At 46.6% G+C, this 19,449-nt stretch overlaps 1 protein-coding gene across 1 annotated transcript in view; it reads right to left on the bottom strand.

The window, feature by feature from the left end:
- Positions 1–19,449, bottom strand: part of LOC119461652 (dedicator of cytokinesis protein 3-like) — a 160,967-nt gene that overhangs the window by 77,044 nt on the left and 64,474 nt on the right. The window contains exons 15-16 of the mRNA XM_037723018.2: positions 17,536–17,636; positions 12,559–12,808 (exon numbers count right to left, since the gene is read on the bottom strand). Of these exons, the coding sequence (XP_037578946.1) occupies positions 12,559–12,808; positions 17,536–17,636 (351 nt within the window). The remainder of the gene's footprint in view (positions 1–12,558; positions 12,809–17,535; positions 17,637–19,449) is intronic.

Raw genomic sequence — 19,449 nt, 5'->3', positions numbered from 1 at the left:
CCGTTTTCTATCTGTAACAACCAAGCTTGTGCATGGTAGTACAGTCGATTCGTATGCATGGAAATAGTTTCACAGATGTGTTCGATATTTCTTGACCGCCTCAACTTGACGTCACCGAGAAATTGTTCTTGTAACCGGCGAGCCGACTACGCTGCATTTGGCACCGCGCGACGGCGCGCGCTATGCTTCAAGAAAGAAGCGCGCCAGTGGTAGATCGTTGCACAAACACGCACTGCGAAAAAGCGTGACCACGACTCGATGTGTCGTTAGGGGACGGCACAGCGCTTTCGACGATAGGCGTCGGGGATATCGACTTTACTATCGCACGATCATGCAAGAGAGGCGGTCTTTTAAGCTGTATGTGCATGGCTAGCCGATTCGTCCCTCTGTCGCCTGTACGCCGAAAACTATCATCAGCAATGACTCGAGCGTCGCCTTCTTCCACAGCTGGCTCGTTGGCGCCCCTCGGCGCAAACCGCGCGAACGCGCTCGTGCCACTGCTCCCGCGTTCGTCGTCGTCTTCCACAGCTGGCTCCGTTGCCGCTCATGATTCCAGCGTAGAATTTCACTTCTCTTCTGTCGTAATGGGGAGGCCGCGTTTACGGTGGTATGATCCATTGCTTAAGGGGGTATGAGCCATTTATTGTCTTACGTGATGGACAGATTTAATTTTGAAGAATCGCACGCGGCAATACGACAACGGCGGACTGCGGGCAATACCGTCAGTGACGTCGTTCTCTCCGTCGCAGCCGAACGTGTGTGTAACCTCATTAAGAAACACAAAGATGTAACCAACCAGTAATTAAGAAAGACTTTAATGAACCATCGGGATTAACCTAGTGATAAAGATCTGAGCCGCACGTGTCAGCTTTGCTGGTTAACCATCTGTACGGAGTGCTTGGGTGGTGATCTTTTATTAAAAGGTCCCTGAAAGGGTTTTTGTCGTGCGCCTAGACGCAGAGTGATCTCTCGAGGAATGCTTTCTTACGTGAATTGTTGTTAGTACATTTGTCTGCAACATAACAAGATAAAGCACTAGAATTGTGTATTCGTAGTGGCAAGCGTAAAGTAGAAAGCTATATATGAACTATCAGCCAATGTTGTTGACATGCGTGCGCTTCTACCTGCTTCAGCAGATTATCTTAAGGTGAGGCTGAAAACCCCAGATTACCAAAACCTATGCAAGTGGAGCGGATGCTATGGTTCCTTCACTGTAAATTAAAGCAAGCATCCCAATCTGTTAAGTTAGTCATGTACTTTACCTGCATTTGACGAATGTTAGAGCATGCTATTACGAGCCATTTCAAACTAAATTAATCGACCAAAATAAGAAAGTGCAAGGAAAGCCTCAAGGTACAATCTGATCTGGTATTCCCGAACCGATCATATCAGCAAAAATTTTATGCCTGCTTGAATTGCCTACATTCACCTAATGCTCAAAACAGGGGAGAATGATTTCTTTCTTGCTGTTGAAAAGCTCCTTGAATGTCGATAGCATACTACATACTGTTTCTGAGGGAAAGAGTTAAGCATTGAGAATATCTATAAGCTTTTTTTTTATTAGCTTTCTTCCTGAACAACAACGGAATAAAACTACTTACCTTTGCAAGTTTCAGAATCGAGACATTGTGAAATTTTTGAGGAGACCACATTAAAACCCCACATACACACAACCACACATAGGGGTGTGCGAATATTCAAAACTTTCGAATAACGAATCGAATAGTGATCCGGTTTTCGAATCGTATATAGTCACTATTCGTAAGTGCAAATATTCTTCGAATACTTTTCTAATATTTCACATTATACCAAATTATTTTTCCAAATAAACACAAAATTGGAGCAAAAGTACGGCGAATTTTCACCCCCACGGGCATTTTATAGACATAAAACATGCAAAACTTGCAAAGTGGAGGAGGCTACGTCACTTAGGTGGCCAGACTTTACATGCTGTACAGTGATCATTCGCACTCTCTGAAGAGCCCTGTGCATGCGAAGAAACTACTTATTCGCTCCTAATGCTCCATTTGTACTTTTGATAAAGAACGCTTCAGAACATACTATGTAATGACAGAAACTTGATAACATTAAGAATACTGAGATGTGAACTGCGTTTTTATTAATTCTGATAGCGGCCGTTTTTATTCGAAAACTATTAGAAAAAGTTGGTTTCACCGGAAAGACGAAGCATTGATTGTAATAGCAAATTACTAGAGAGCTATATATGAAGCTAAGCATAGTAGTTTAATGGGCCGTATAAAGTTGTAAACATTCACTTACTAACTAACTAGACAAGCACGGTGTCATATGCGCACAGGTAAACATGAACACATCTCGCTCGACGATGAAACTCCCTGTGAAAATGCCACGCCAGCAGCAGCAAGCAAATTAACCTTCGCGCTGTCTCTCGTCTCGCTTCAATGCGAACAAAACGTCGAAACACAGCGCATTCGAAGCTACCGGCACTCCGTGCATGTACTTTGTCTCCATCGCAGATACACTTTGAAGATGAGGCCCACGCGGGTGCGCATTTCGGCCACATCGCAGATCACTTTCAATATACAGCGCCCGTGCGGCCGCGCTGTGAGCAGCAGCCAATGAAGCAGAACGCACCTCCCTCCCTCCCTCTCAGTCGCCTTGCCCCGTGCCTCGCGCGCAAGAGAAGACCGCGCGTTTCCGGCCTGCCTTCCTCCCTCGCGTGCGCTACATTGAGCCGCAATTACCAGCTCACCCTCGTATGCTTTCACTCGCACACACAGCGTACGGCACGCGATGACGATTTTATCGCCGTTGAACTTTACACGGAACCTCACGGCGACAGCAGAAATGCGCTTTAAGTGTCCATATGATTGCTATCGCAATAAAAGTATTCGATTCGGTCTCAAAAATCACTATGCACACACCCCTCCTTTAAGATATAGACAATAAAAGTGCGACTGAAAACACTTGTCTAAGTGGTTGTGTGGCCAGCTGCAGACTGCACCAGAGTCTCTGGCTGCTACCTTATGGTAACTGCTAGGCTCTATGTACATTTCTCCTATAGCCCAGGGGCATGGCATGACCATGTGTGGTCTCATTGCAGCGCCGGCCTGTGCTTTTTTTTTTTTTTTTTGCGAAATATGGCAGTCAACTTGGAAGAACTGCGATTCAGACTGGACATATATTTTGCATTCATATGCATCTTATTATGTGCATGTGTTTGTATCATGTTCTAATTGTTGTACTTCCAGTGATGCAAGCGTAGTTTTAACTTATTGCACCACAGTTATTTATTCAACCTTGTGTTGAAATGTACAAAATGTCACCACCCAGTAATAGCCAGATAGCCAGCACTATCAGCAAAAACATTTGGAGGACCCTTAAGCTTCGCCTTTAAGAGTGGAATGCAATAGCATTCAAAGATCCCCGACTGCTTCTCACGCTTCTCGGCAACTGCAGCTTACGTCACCGTAATGTTTATCAGGAAACACTGGCGGAGAACGCTATGCACGAAGGTGAGCTTTCTGGTAGAAACGTGGCCTCTCGCATGGGCCGATCCCGGAGGTAGTGCACAGCCACGCCAATAAAATTTCATCGTTTTCAGGTTTCTGTTATTGTTTATCGCTTTTATTATTTCAGTCAGAGAAGATTTAACATAAAGGCATGCTCTGTCAATGTTTTGTTTCATGAGATTCGTTTGTGCACTGTCATTCTCAAAATTCCGAGGAATAACTTTGTCAAGAATCACTCCTATGCAATGCTTTCTTATGCGCCGCACAGGTGACAACTTCAATGTCATGAAATGTATCCATAGGTTGTTAAATCACTCAAGAGACAGCTCACTAAGACTTGGACGTGCCCTTGAAGCTGAGTTTATGTGAGCCTGGCCAAGGAGGAGGAGGAATAAACTTTATTTTAGTACAGCAGATTTGCGAGACCTAGGCTTCTCTACGTAAATGACAGCCTCGAGCCCTTGGGCTCTGGCGGCATCTTTGGCCTGCTGGATTGCCTTAAGTTGGTCTTCCAGTGCAGAGCTGAGCAGCCTGGCCGAATAAACTTTTTATGAATATGAATCGGAGCAAGCTTAGCTGAATAGGAATTTGGGGAGCGTGCACACACATGCCATTAAATCACACCACAGAATAAATCATTAAGCAGCAGCTCTCACACAAGCTAACAAAAAAAAAAAAAAAGATTGAGAACTGGTTTTGGCACGTAAAACCCCAGAAGGAAGAAGAAGAAAGAAGATTGAGATACACAAGTGTCATGCTGTCTTTGCATATGTTGCAAGTTGCATGATACTGTAATTATAGAGGCAGCAATGACAGGCGATCGTTATCATCATTTATTTACACTTAAGGACCCTTAACAGGGCATTATATAAGGGGGGAGGAGGAACAGTATTGAAATTACATATAATCGAGCGAATGCTATCCAACAAAAAAACCAACTACATTACAACAAGTGCAGAGTGCGTCGTTATTGTTCACCTATAATGAAGTACGGTAACAAGTAGTGGAAAACACAAGGGAAAAAAGGGAAAACACAAGGATGGGAAGGAGCAAATATTTAGGAATAAGCTAACAAACGAGGAGATAGGTACTTTATAATAAGAGATTGACACCCAACTGGACATTGAAATACCAGTGAAAGTAGTATACAGAGCATAATTTAAATCAATATCTTCTACTCTGTTATACCTGTTATACCCATCCTGTTCTAATCTGTTATCCGAGTTTATACAGTAATAGATGTAATTGCAAACCTACGAGCAACTTCACTTATCTCTTGCTGGGCATGGCTTAAGCCTCGCGATATCTCTGCACACTTGATAAGCTGTGGACCTTCAAGAACCATCAGCACTTGAAAGGATGCTATCATTCGCAGGAAGGGATACAACTGGCTCACTTCACTGCACAATTATTTATTTACTCTTGTTTAATGTGTTATCTACTGTTTATAAAAACAAGGTGTTTGCCTGCTTTCCAGATTGTTCCATGTGTTTTTCAGGAGGTAGAGAGAGAGAAGCAAGCAAAGGCAGGAATGTTTACGGCAAAGCAGTTTCTTAGAAAACGTACTGTGATATATGGGGCTCTTGCGTTGCCCAGGGGGCGCTGCAAAAATGGTGCTAAAAAGCGCCCTCAATCCGAAACTGGGTAGTACCAAGCTCAGTCGTCTGCTTCGGGAAGCACGTTTACAATATGGACCCGCCACTTTCGGTTGTGTTGTACCACGGCTTGCAGCGAATATCGGGCGCCGAAGATTTTTCCATGGTTGGCATGCTGCGTAAAGGCAAGAAATCATGCAACGCCGAATACGTGTACGCCTGTTCAATAAATAAGCGGCGAAGTTTTCGCGCGGTGTCAATCGCAAGTCAAGCGAGTCACACACGTGCGAAAGTTGAACTTCAGGTAAGGTTTGCACGCTGCTAGATTCAGGCGCACAAACGCGAGGAAATGCTTTCTATAAATGAATTCACATCAGCGATAATTGCAGACATGTGTACGGAACTGCTCGAGCGCACGACGGTACGCACCGTGACGGCAGCGGTCTTTCAGCATGCCGCGGTGTACGAACTGCTCGAGCGCACTATCGTACGCGCCGCGATGGCAGCGGTCTTTCGACATGCCGCGAAACGGCGGGCCTCCTGCAATCTTTCTTGACTGCATGCCGCTAGACAAGTAATTATGCCTGCGCTGTAGTAGCGGCCATCTGTCCCTCGAGCAATTGATAAATAACTGATGCAATGCATATAAGCTCGCAGTAACGTACGTACGTGCGAATCGCGCTGCAGCGCGCGCTCGTGCACTGTTCGCTTGATGTAGCTTTTAATGACAGCGCTCGAACATCGATGTGCTATAATCAATACTACCTTGCTGTGCTGCCTCAACGTGCTGGCTTGTGGTCAAGGATGAGCACATTCAACTCTCTAACCTGTGCTGCTCGTAGTGGGGTTGTGAATTGTCACCGAATCAGCCCGACCATTTGTGGTCATTTGCACACACCTGGTCACTTCACCACTTCGCACTGGTCGAATTGTTAATTTTCGCTGTGGCCGGGTCTCGAATCGAGAATCACCAGCCATGCCTGCTGCTATTTCGGTCCTCCATTTCGCTTACCCAGCGCGACGAACTGCAGTTATCCAGCGCGCCGTCGCTCCTCCACTTCGTGAGGCCTTGAAGGAAAACTGTAGAATCTGATGTTGGGATTCAGGCCTTCTTGTTCATGGCATCCCACGACGCAGCAGTAACGACGGTGATGCTTTTTCGAGGCTGAGCTAGGTCTGTCCGGATCGGCGTCGCCGATGTCTTCTGCTTCCAGCACTACGTCCTACGGCACACGGAGAGTCCGTTTTCGTAAAACTATAGGCTGCGGCCAGCTTGCAGCCTGGTCGCCATGGTCTGTGAGAAGTGACGAGCCTTTTTGCACTCGAAACAGGGCAGAAAAAAGTGCGAATCGACGCAAAATGCGGGCTAGAAACGTGCTTCGCCACAGCCAGGGCTCCAAGATGGTACTACCCAGATGACGTTTTTCGCCGCCACCAGGCGCCGCTACTATACCTCAAACTCCAGCGCAAGACGCCCATAGGGTGTTTCAGCGAACACTTTCAAAAATTCTTAAAGGTTGCCTGTGGTAGATAGCACAATTCTAGTTCATGAGTTGGTATACTCGAAGAGGCGGACATTACTTGCACAAGAAATTGAAATGCATAATCGAATAATCAACAGAAATCCACTAATTAAGTTTTTAACTAATTACCTGATGGCCCATATTGCAACTTACAAATTGTAGCTGTGGAGTTCGCAAGGGGGGTCCACTTGGAACGAATTCTCGGGATGACACCAGTTTCGAGATATTAATTCCCGAACTTTGCGGAGAAATGCAAGCGAGAGGCGGCACGGAAGTCAATTCGCTCGCTGCTGTTGACGCGCCTCCTCACTCCAACGTGTTGACAGCGAGTTTCCGTGGTGATCGAGCGAGATGTGTTCATGTTTACCTGTGTGCGCGTGACACAGTGCTTGGTAATTTAGTTAGTAAGCGAATGTTTATAAGTTTGTATGGCCGATAAAACTGCTATCTTTAGTTCGTATAGCCGTCTACTAATCTGCTATCGCAATAGATGCTTCGCCTTTCGGGCAAAACTGCAAAATTGTTTTTTTCCTTCCACTTTCTGCCTCAGTGATCGTATGCCCCGCCTCCTCCTCGAGAGAAAAATTTACGCTTCGTTGGCGTAGCCATTTCGACCGGATACGCACCACAGATACCACAGAGAATGCAGCAGCGATTGTGGCGATCTCGTGCAGTCTCGCGCAGGCGCGTGATGACCACGCGTGGCTATGGATCGCAGTGGCTCAAATCTGTACTTTGAATTTGACTTCATTCGCAAAAACCTCGTTCAAGCGAACATACAATCATGCCAGCTTTGGAAGGGCCTTCTAATTTGACTACTCTGCAGTTCCAATTTCAATTCAGTCCCAGTTTCATTCTCGAAAAGTTCGTTGAAGCGGAAATACGGAATAAAACGCTTTCGTTATGAAGATAGTTTTTTTGTATTACTTTCTACGGAAAACCGACGGGGAATCGGCAAATCTTCGTTGTGGCGGAAATTCAACTGTAGTTGCATGTTCTTCAAATTCCTCCGTCCATAAAATCATACCGCGCTACAACTGTGGCATTTTCATATATCACCAGTAGCATGTACACAACAAACCAGAAAGTTGGGACGACATCCGAAGGCCATGTCTTCTCGTGAGGGACACCTCGTAGTACGGTAGAATCTCGTTGATATGATACCGTGTTGCATGATTTTCTGGTGCCAACGTTTGCAGTTGAGAACACAAAAAATGACCCAATACAGTTACGCTTCTTTTTTACCCGTTCATACATTCCCTGAAAATACGATCTTTCGGCACCAATGTTCATGTATTACGTTACGAAAGTGCGATCATATGATACGTTTTCAGGCCGCTAGATCTTATGTAAACAAGAAAAGGTACGAGGCACATGCAATCGAAAGAAGTAGCCACTTACCCGCATCATGTGAAAATGTCAGCATGCAAACATTCCTCTTCTGGTACCAGCAAATCTCGCAGGGTTGTCGCATGTTAATATTCACAGCCATCACTGCCAATCCTATTTCAATAAGCATCTTCACCTATCTGTTTCACAGCACACACACGTGTGTGGCATAGTGGCATTGGAACTTCAAAGTGTACTGGAACTTTAAAGTGCATGCTTTTAATAGGTGATACCCCAAATGCACTGCTGTTCCTGCTGCTGCCGGAGCGAAGTGAGCGTCATGTTTCACTCTGGCAGCATTGCATTCCGGCATTGCCCGTCAGCTCGATTTCGCAAAAGGGAGATGGCGGGGGGGAATTCGTTGTGACTGTCATGCGATTCATTGCATCATATGAAACTGCCTTAAGCGAAGCCCAGTTGATGTGTTTGGCAGGAGTGAGCTGATGGTCAGGAGTGAGGGATGTCAGCCAGTCAGTATAACGCCATCATCAGCCTATATTTATGTCCACTGCAGGGCGAAGGCCTCTCCCTGTGATCTCCAATTACCCCTGTCTTGCGCTAGCTAATTCCAATTTGCACGTTGAAATTTACTAACATCATCACCCCACCTAGTTTTCTGCCGTCCTCGACAGTGCTTCCCTTCTCTTAGCATCCATTCTGTAACTCTAATGGTCCACTGGTTATCGATCCTACGCGTTACATGGCCTGCCCAGCTCCATTTTTTCTCTTAATGTCAATTAGAATATCGGCTATCCCTGTTTGCTCTCTGAGCCACACCGCTCTCTTCCTCTCTCTTAACGTTAGGCCTAACATTTTTCGTTCCATCGCTCTTTGTGCGGACCTTTACTTGTTCTCGAGCTTCTTCGTTAACCTCCAAGTTCCTGCTCCATATGTTAGCACCGGTAGAATGCAATGATTGTACACTTAACTTTTTTCAACAACAGTGGTAAGCTCCCAGTCAGGATTTGGCAATGCATGCCGTATGCACTCCAACCCAATTTTATTTCCTTCTCATGATCAGGGTCCCCTGTGAGTAATTGACCTAGATAAACATACTCCTTTACAGACTCTAGAGGCTGACTGGCGATCTTGAATTCTTGTTCCCTTGCCAGACTATTGAACATTATCTTTGCCTTCTGCATATTGATCTTCAACCCCACTCTTACACTTTCTCGGTCCCCATTGTGGCTGAATAGGACAATGTCATCTGCAAACCGAAGGTTGCTGAGGTATTCGCCGTTGATCCTCACTCCTAAGCCTTCCCAGTCTAAGAGCTTAAATACATCTTCTAGCATGCAGTGAATAGCAGTGGAGAGATTGTGTTTCCGTGCCTGACCCCTTTCTTGATAGGATAGTACAGTCGAGTCCCGCTACAACGAAATTCACGGGACACACGAAAAATTTCGTTGTGGCGGAACTTCGTTGACGTGAATTGGTATGTATATACCGTATTTTCGCGATACTAAGCACCCCCCCCCCCTCTATTTTCGCGAAAAAGATTGGGGGAAAAGTTTGCACGCGAATCTAAGCATTCGCCAATTTGTTAAGAAGAGCGCGTAGCCAAGCCGCCTCGTGACGCCCGCGAGCCGCGCGTAGCCGGAGCCGTCGCACTCCCGAGGTGGCACGGCGTCCGCAGCGCGACTGCAGAGCCGCGCGGACTTGTGACGCTCGCGCGTCGCGCGTAGCCGGAGCCGAGCGTCACGGAGATTTTTCGAATCTAAGCAGCCCCCTTCCCCCCCCCCACTTTGGGCATCGCGATCACGAAAAAAAGGGGGTGCTTAGAATCGAGTAAATACGGTACGTACGCCAAACGGCAAAGCCGCGAACGAAACCGAAACCATCGTCAGGGAAATCTTCGCGATGGCGGTGGGGGGCAAAGGTTGAGAGGTACCGACGGCAGTCGATAAAGTGTCAACTTCACGAGAGAATGCATTTTGCGCCGCTGTTACAGCATTTTTCGTACATTGCGGCTGACGCCTAATCCAATGTGCGTGCCCGGCTGGTCGCGAAACACTCATTTTGCGGCACACGCACCTTCGCAATGAAGCGGTTTGAATTATCGCAATTTCACTGCATATTTATGACAAAGTCGGCAAGCTTGGCAAGCTTGCACTTACCGGAATTTTTATTTCCCGAAGTCGGTCAGCCTGGATTTCTTACGCTTCACGGCAAGCAAAGGTGTTACGCGAGTCTCAGAGTCCGTTAAAAGAGCCATCGCATTGTCGTGGGTACGGATAACTTTTCTGATGAGGCGAAAATGAACCATTGCATTCAAAGCAGTCGCCGGAGTCGGTGTGTCTAGCGGATAGTCATTTTCCCCAAACGACGAGACGTTAGCATCTTGTTGACAACAGCGGCTGCAGCACGGCCGCTATCTTGAAATGTGACGTGCACAAAGTGAGCGCCCGCGGGGGCCTCATCTTCAAAGCGATCTGCGATGGGGGCAAAGTGCAACTAGTGCCGGTAGAGTCGTGTGCGCTGTGCTTTCGACGTTTAGTTCGCGGTGAAGCGAGTGACGGCACGGAGGTCAATTCGTTCGCTGTTATTGCCGCGTCTCACTCCAGCGTGTTGACACGGAGTTTCCGCGGTCATCGAGCGAGATCTGTTCATGTTTATCTGTGTGCGTGTGACACCGTGCCCGGTAATTTAGTTAGCGAATGTTTACAAGAAAACTACTATCATTAGTTCGTATAGCTGTCTACTAACTTGCTATCGCAACCGATGCTTCGCCTTGCGGGCGAAACTGCGAGATTTTTCCTTTTGCTTTCTGCCTCGGCGATTGTATGTGCCTTCTCCTCAAGAGAGAGAAGTTTACGCTTCTTCGTTGGCGTAGCCATTTCACCCGGACACACACCACAGAAAACGGCAGCGATTGTGGTGATCCCCTGGCGCGTGGTGATCACGCGTGGCTATGGATTGCAGTGGCTTAAACCGGTACTTTGAATTTCATTTCGTTCGCGAAAACCTCGTTCAAGCGGACATACGATCGTCACAGCTTTGGAAGGGCCTTCTAATTTGACTACTCGGCAGTTTCAATTTCAATTCAGTCACAGTTTCGTTCTCGAAAAGTTCGTTGAAGCGGAAATACCGAATAAAACACCTTCGTTATGAAGGGACTTTTTTTGTATTACTTTCTATGGGCAGCTGACGGGGAATCCTAAAATCTTCGTTGTGGCGGAAATTTCGTTGTAGCGGCATTCGTTGTAGGGGGATTCGACTGTATAATGTATACAAAGCCTATTGATGAATGGGTTGTTGAAAGCGATATTGAGCGGCTGCAGTTGGCTCGTCATGCCTCTGGGTATTATTGCAATGCCCGTAAAACCTTTTGAAAGCATGCCCTTCACGAAATGCTTCAGGAGTGGAGAACCAGGAGCAACTCCTTACACAACAAGGCCCCTGCATGGCGCTGCCCAGGGTTAGGCAGCGTCATGCGGGCTGGCTCAAATCCATGAGGGCCATGAGGGCTGGGTCAAATCACCTTGGCCCAGCCCTCCACCATCCACTCATTCCTGTGAATGCATGCGACGACATTCTTAGAGACCACTTCTCTGGCTTAAAAGAGTCTTGCACTTGAAAACAATGCACGGCACAAGCTTCCTCAGCCCATTAGCACTGAAACACAGCATCGTCGTTGTTCGTTACTTCTCATACCCCGCAGTTCTGACCTCAACTTCTTTAGCCCTTTTCATTAATCATGAACACCAAAGGAATTCAAACTGAAGTGGACTGACGTCTCATCCACATTCCCGATTTGACCCAGTTCGTAGCCCTTCTCCAGCCGTTTCTTAATTAGGTAGCACTGGAATGCAATGAGCTTCCCTCGAAGTGGCTAGGGAGATTCTGTCACATTGAAGTCTGTGTGAAAGGCTGAGTCTGAACTGTTTCATAAATCTCGTGACCCAGCCCCTCCTGGCCCTGAGCTGAGTTTATGCTACAGCTCGAACGTTCATGTGCTGAATGTGTGCATTGTAAACCACAAAAGCAAGTATGTGACTTATCAGGTGGCTGTGGTCTATGAAATACCTTTGTTGTGCAGCAGAAAATACGTAGGCCAAGCGGACCAATGTTTGAATGAAAGGCTGCAACAGCACCGACACAAGGTTAGGAATGGCAGAGAAGGTCACCTGGCAATTTACTCTCAGGATTGTAAGTGCACACCGAACTTTGACACATGTTCTGTTGCTGCAAGAAGACAAGATAAGCGCATGAAGTTGATAATTGAGCCAAGAATCATTGAAGAAGGCAAGCATTGTGTCAGTGTAGCATCTATCTCATTATCATCTATAGAATTGCAGTATCTGAATGCAACTGCGCACCGACATGCTGCGACAGCACCTTGTGCATAGTCTCCTTTTTCTCTGAAAGTGGTGCTTTAAGAGTGTCATGTGTCACTGCCACGTGTTCAAGAGGTGCAGAATCAGACAGCAAATCACATGCGGCCTACAAATAATTCCAGAACTGAAAGAACCCAACACAGTTAACTACTGTAAAGATGCTCAAACCAGCTCAGAATGAAGACTTCGGAAGTCAGAGTATCATCAAGTGCAGAGCACTCACCTGTGCCAGGGTGGGAGGACCTGGGGCCCCCACGGTCAGCATGCGCTCGCAAGCCGCCAGCATGGGCTGCAGGTCAGCCGAGAAGCCCTCGCTCGGGTCAGTGCCTGTTGCACGGCTGAGGAGGAGGCGTGACTGCACAACAAACTGCATAACTGATTCGAGCGATGCAAAGCAGTGCTCGACAGAAGGGGCCTCGTCCCCGGCATCGCTGGCCAGCTCTGCACAGTGTGCCACGCATCGCAGCAGACCCCTGAAAAGCATGTTTCTGCATGAAGCAAGATGCACTGGAGCTCCACAAATGTGAAGAATTTGTGCGCAATACGGTGAGAGCAATGGCAAAATGGTGCGATCAACAGGAGTGGTATTTTCGGTCAGTCACTTTTGGGAATACAATCACTTTTGCGATATTTCACTTGACTGGCACTGGACGCATTGATGTCTACAAGTGACGAGCCCTGTCACCGCTAACTAAGAACTAAGACAAACAAAAACACTACACAAATCTCAAAAAAAGAGTCTGGCAGTCCCATGCCACAGTGGCGCACCTACGGGGGGGGGGGGGGGGGGGGGAATTCAGGGGTTGCAACCCCCCCCTCTGAGGCCAACTTAACCCCCCCCCCTCTTTTGTTTAACCCCTTTTCTTTCCTTGCGCATTTGAGTACTGCAACTAAGATGTAAGGCGCAAAAGTCTGCACACTCGCAAAAAGCGCATTTTTTGACAATTTCCCGTGAAGAAATCGAAATTAGTGCTGTTTAGATGGTATTGGCAAACTGTCAACCCCCCCCCCTGGCAGAGATCTGGGTGCGCTACTGCCATGCTTCACAATAGGTGCAGCAATAGCGCTTCCAAGTGTCTAGAACACGGTGTAGTTTCCGGGCGCCTGGCTGGAAGCGTGCTTGTACCTATTTTATTGGTAGGTACCCGTCGGCAGCACTGGTCTGCCTCCTGCAGCAATGGCAGATGTTTGCCTATTTTACTAAAGCTTTGGTAGGAGAAGGTACACCCAGAGACCTTTGCAATTTCCTAGAGGGCGCTCTTTTGACATGAGAACCCATATAAACAACCGAGCGTTGAGATCCCCTTTTCCCCAGACAGGGCTAAGCCACGCACGGTTAAATGCAGGAGGATCCAACCCCAATGTGCATGGGTCCATGGTGGGGCCACACAGCACACTCCTGCTTAAGCAGATGCCCCTGCGTGGGCCGTTGTTGCTGTGGGAGGCAGACGAGTGTTGTCGCCAGGCACCTACCAGTAAAATAGGTACAAATGCACTCCCAGCCAGGTGCTCAGCAGCTATGGGAGTTCTAGATGCTTGGAAGGATGCCCACTTATTCAGAAGTTGGAGGCATGGGACTGCCAGACTGCTTTTGAGATTTGTGTAGTGTTTGTTTTTCTTGGTTCTTGCACAGCAAGCATAGCGGTCTGTTCGAACCTCTCCCAAGCAATGCATCCTTGGAAAGCCTGGCCAGAAGACTGTTGTACCCATCTTATAAACCAGTGGATGTCTGGTGGTGGAGATTGAACCATAGAGGTCCCGCAGCCGAGCCGGGCGTCCTACCCACTGGGCGATGGCTATGGATTTTAATCTATTTTTAAATGCTTTTTTCACCCAGCAGCTACCACTGCTTTGGACACTCGCACTGTTCACAGCCCACCACACTACCACTCAACATGTGTGATTCACACTGTATGTTATCTGCTGTTATTGCGAAACAAAACTACTTCATTTGTCCAATAAACAAGGTAGTGGCACAATGTATATCCAGGTAACAATTTAAATGTTTGTCAAATGAAGAGCCAAACTTACTATTCCATAGCAGAACAGTACTCACGCTGTTACAATAATCCTTCGTGTTTCTTAACTACTCATTTGCTACTAAACCACAGCATAGAATTACAGGGAGAATGTCACAGCAACAGCACAGTCGTGAAACAAATTTTTAGAAATACAGTCGAACCCACTTATAACAATACCGGTTTTAACAATATATCGGTTACAACAATGAGAAGCTGCTGCACCGTCAACTTTCGTATGTTTGCTATGATGAAATAACCTGCTTATTAAAATGCCTCCATGGCGCATTATCGGTTATAATGATGAAGTATGGCTACTGAGTGTCCATGCCGAAAGGGAATGGAATGCGAACTCCTTGAAAATAAAAAAGAAATAAGAAATTTGAGCTGTTGCATGCCACCGCGCGCTGTTTTCCATCTTCCTACGCATCGCCAGCCTCGTGCACCTCTGTTCCGTTGCCCTACCACCCCTCCAAACACGAATGGGCTGTGCTCATAGCTCTGCGTCGCGCGACCCTCCGAAACATGAATGGACCGTGCCAACTGTACAAATAGCGCTAGCTGAACTTGACAGCGCTCGGCTGGTGGAGTGCCGCAAATGTGCGACGCAATCGAGCCAAAACGGCGTTAACGCACACTGAAATGCAGCAACGGCGTTCGGATCGCCATAGACATTAGTGAAAATCGTACTGGAATGAAAGCAACGCCAGAACGCTTCGTGCCCATTTGTGCCTTTAAAGGCTTCAATCTTGCGTTCACCACCACGCATAGCACCGCGTTGGCCGCGGGCCTTCATGACTGCTTAGTCACCATCCATGATCGCATCGATAGCAGCTCCGATTTCATCCGCAGCGGTTGCGGCAAACAGTAGTTTCGTTTTGACTCGGTACGCGCGTCGGCTGCATGCCTTCATAACTGAGTAGTCGCCATCCATGATCACTTCGATAGCGACCGTGGTTTCGTCCGTAGTTGCAGCAAACGGTTGTTTCGTTTTGATTCAGTGCGTGTGTCGGTTGCGCGCCTTCAGTAGGTTGCGGCAAACAAAGTTTCGTTTTTACTCACTGCATAGCTGTCAAGGATGAAAAGCACCGTCTAAATCGCGACGGGCGGCGACATGGCGACACAGGTGAAAAAATAATCGGGATGTGCGCGCGGTAGTGAAAAGCGCGTCCCAGATGAAGACGCACGCCGCGGCAGCGCTTTGACAGAAGTCGCGATGCCTTCTCCTCTGCGAGCGCAACAGGAATCTGCTGGTTCATTCAGTAAATAAAAGTGTGTTGACGTGGAAAGCACTTCTTTATTGTTAAATCGGACATTTTTTCAATTTAAACGCACTACTGAACGCCAACAGCCGCGACTTGTGCACGCAGGAAGCAGAGTTAAACAGTTAAACGAGTCAACACAATCAGTAGCCGGATGGAGGAAGGTGGTGAGGAGGGGCACTGGCCTCCACGCCATTGTAGTTTTCTCACAACAGCTCTGCCATTCCCTTATTTTTTTTTCATGCAACCCGGTTATAACAATTATCGGATAGAACAATGGAATTTTCGTGGCACTTGAATATTGTTACAAGTGGGTTCGACTGTATACACAACTGATCTCTGAGGCTGACTGTAGACTCAAACACGCACGTACACATCGCACTTGGGTGCTCCATCCGCCTCACTGTCAGCAGAAACTTTGACAATGCCAAGTTAAATCACTTCAGTACACATGACAGGACAATTTCCAACATAGAAGATGCCGCGTCCTACTAAATATACGGTGTGAGCCTGAAAACAACCACCAGCATCTGCCACCAAGAGTATTCCTGGCATACAACACGGAGCACGTTTGCCCAAGCCAGCATGCTGACAGCCCATAGAAGGTGCCACTGCTTCTGCCATATGGTGGCGCCCATAAAAAAAAGGTCTATAAAATGAAGTGCTTTTCTTAGACTGGCATACTTCTGCAAGACTAAATGTACCCGTACCTACCACCATCCCCTTCGGTACAACATTTGTGGTCGTCACGTCTACTTGTGCCCCGTTCAATTGTGCTCATAAGTTGTTTCATAGTCCTTATCTGTTTGAACCAGAAGGAACATCACCTATATGCATAGCTGTTTTCCCAATAAGCCTCGTCAACTTCCACCACATTGCTCATGGCCTCTTGTGCTTTTGCACTGCTTGTCCAGATGCTCCGAAATGTGTGGGAGCCAATGGTCCATTGTAGCAGTGTCACCTTCCCAGACATTTTGTCCCTATCATTGCTAGAGCATCAACAACTTTCTCTGTGCTTTGCTGGCGCTTCATTTCTGCATGCAACTATATATCAGCAGCAGTGGTATGTGCTGAACGAAATATGACATCACTCTCACTGAACCCCATAGACTGTGACCAACATCTCGGAAAGTAACACTTTCTACGTGATGCCTGGTATTAGCAGCACTGTGTGGGCATTATAAAAATGTAAGAGGCTATGTGCTGTCATAAGCCACAATGACTGTTAAAGCCTCAACAGTCGTTCAAGGCATGAACTGTACTTTCAGCTGACAGCTCATATGTTTCAAATTATGTAATAAAATACTAGCTGACACATTTAACCTTGCTAAGCATTGAACACAAGTCTAACCAGCAGCCAGCCAAAGGCTAATCTTGTTTGCAAAACTGACTTCTGACGAGCATTAAACTTGAGCAATAGCTAGGCTTAGCAAATGAAATTGTCAGTTGAGTTTAGCTAATCACAGCAACCGCTTCTAAACAACAAGCACATACAGTGTAGGGAATCGATTACATAGTGGTGCACGAACCACACACGCCAAGCTTTTAATGACTGTTGCGATTGATGAAATTTGCAGAGAATCAGGTTGTCATCATTACGGCCATAGCACCCTCATCTCATCAATGTCTTCACGACGGTGTTGTTGTTTGCTTCACGCCCAGTCAGATGCAAAGCCTCCCAAACGGCTCCTTCAAATTATTTTTGATAGGACATGAATGACAGCAGAACTTGAGCAAGTTTTCAGCATTCTTAAATTTCTGAAAGTATGTGACACTGTGGCTAGTGAATTGTTTCCTTTCACTGTCAGAAGTCTCATCATGCACTGTCACTCTCTCACCTGCGGCGTGCTCTGGTGGACGGACTGCAGAACAGTGAAGATTGAATAAATTAAGCAAAACTAAACATGCAGACAGGCTCACTTGTAGACAAGTGCAGCTGCAAAATGCCCCTTGATGTAAGCATCCAAGACCGGCTTGAAGTGCTCAAACTTGGGGCTCTCCAGGAGGCTGAGTATGTACACCTGCACAAAGCCAGCAGAAACATTCAGAGGCATGCTCTGTGTATGCATGTGCACCCACACTTCCACTCAAAGATTGCTTATCTTTAGTCTGTTCCTCGCTCTGTTCCCAGATTTTTTTTTTTTCATTCAATGTTTCGACACCAGTGATGTTTATGCCATGTGTCAAAGCAACGGATTCAGTTATGAAGTCAGCTGCAAGTGTGCACATTTTTCGCTATCTGCCTTTTTTTTTTTCTTGTGCTGTTATCTATAGACCACTGAGCAAAGAAGTGCCACAGAGAACATACTCTGTCTACCCCTGAGTCTCACTGCACTGTGCTGGTACCTGACCAGGTGAAGAACACTAGTAGGGTACAACTTCTGAACAAGGTGCACAACCAATCGCATACACCAATGTCGGAATTTAATTAAATTCTGGGGCTTTACGTGCCGAAACCACAATGTGATTATGAGACACGCCATATTAGGGGACTCCCAAGTTAATTTTGCCCACCTGGGGTTCTCTAACGTGCACCCAATGCATGGTACATGGATGTTTTTTCATTTTGCCCCCATCGAAAGGCAGCCGCCACACGTCTGGCCATTCTGTCAGCTCTTGTGGAAAGAATAAATGAATGTGCTTTCAAAATAGAAGAAACAGAAAAGCGCCTCAAAAAATCATTTACAGGAGCTAAAGCAGGAATAGGCATATATAGGCATGAATGAGAGGAACAGGCATTTATAGGCACAAGAAAGTCACTGATATACAACTTCTTAACTCTTCGTTTGTGCTGATACAACAAAAAAATTAGCGTAGCTTGCACTGGAGGTGCCATGCTAAAGAGACAGCGGAGTTGATGGGCATCTAGCCAGTCCTGGCTTTTGGGCTAGGCTAAGCACTACCAAGTCATCCCCAGCATTTACCGGAATTTATTGATTATTGATCGATTATTGATAAGCTATTGATTGGCTATCGATTGGCTGTCACAAGGTATTGGCCACGTATTTGGGCTAGGCTAAGCACTACCAAGTCATCCCCAGCATTTTCCTAAAGTTATTGATCGATTATCGTTTAGCTATTTATTGGCTATCAATTGGCTATCAATTGCCTATCAATAACTGACTAAGCTTAAGTAGTCCCAACCATGCTTAGCTAGACTTAACCAGGCTCAGCTTCACTAGTTCACAGGGGTATGTGCCATTGCGCTTGGACCCTTTCTGCACTGCCGCCAGGATCGGCCCACATTTTTGGATTCAGCAGACACATTACGCCTGACTTAAACTGCTCCATTGTTAAAAGGGTGCAGCCCTTACACGTGAGAAGAAATAGGCATTTGCCTGTAATCGAACTTCTAGTCACGAAAAGCTGACAGCCAAAACGCGATACTAATGAGAACACAAATGAAGAGGATACACTGCAGCTGTGCAATTCAGCTGACAGTTTGTCAAGACAATCACAGACACCTACAAATGAACAGCACATTATGGCACATGAATCAGCTGAAATATTAAAGAATGGACTAAGAGGAAAGTCTAAAAAGCACTGCAGCATACAGGTGAAGGTCCACATTGAGTCATCGCTTGTCTTCAGTTTTCTAGGGCAGGTTGCTGGGCTAACAGGCATAACTGTGTGACATGAACTGCAAGGGACCAGGCACAGAATTACATAAAGACAGTAATAATTAATAACTCAAGTTTAATTTTCAAGAATGAAGAAAATAGCATAAAGCACTGTGCCACAGCAGGTGTCATGCCGCATGCATAACCATGACCACAGCTAACCAAATGGAATACAGTCTTTCAAGACAAGCACATAGCCAGAATTGTTTTTTGT

This window comes from Dermacentor silvarum, chromosome 8 (genome assembly GCF_013339745.2).
Source record: "Dermacentor silvarum isolate Dsil-2018 chromosome 8, BIME_Dsil_1.4, whole genome shotgun sequence".
In the NCBI taxonomy this organism is placed as follows: Eukaryota; Metazoa; Arthropoda; class Arachnida; order Ixodida; family Ixodidae; genus Dermacentor; species Dermacentor silvarum.
This window is presented reverse-complemented; position numbering and strand designations above follow the sequence as displayed.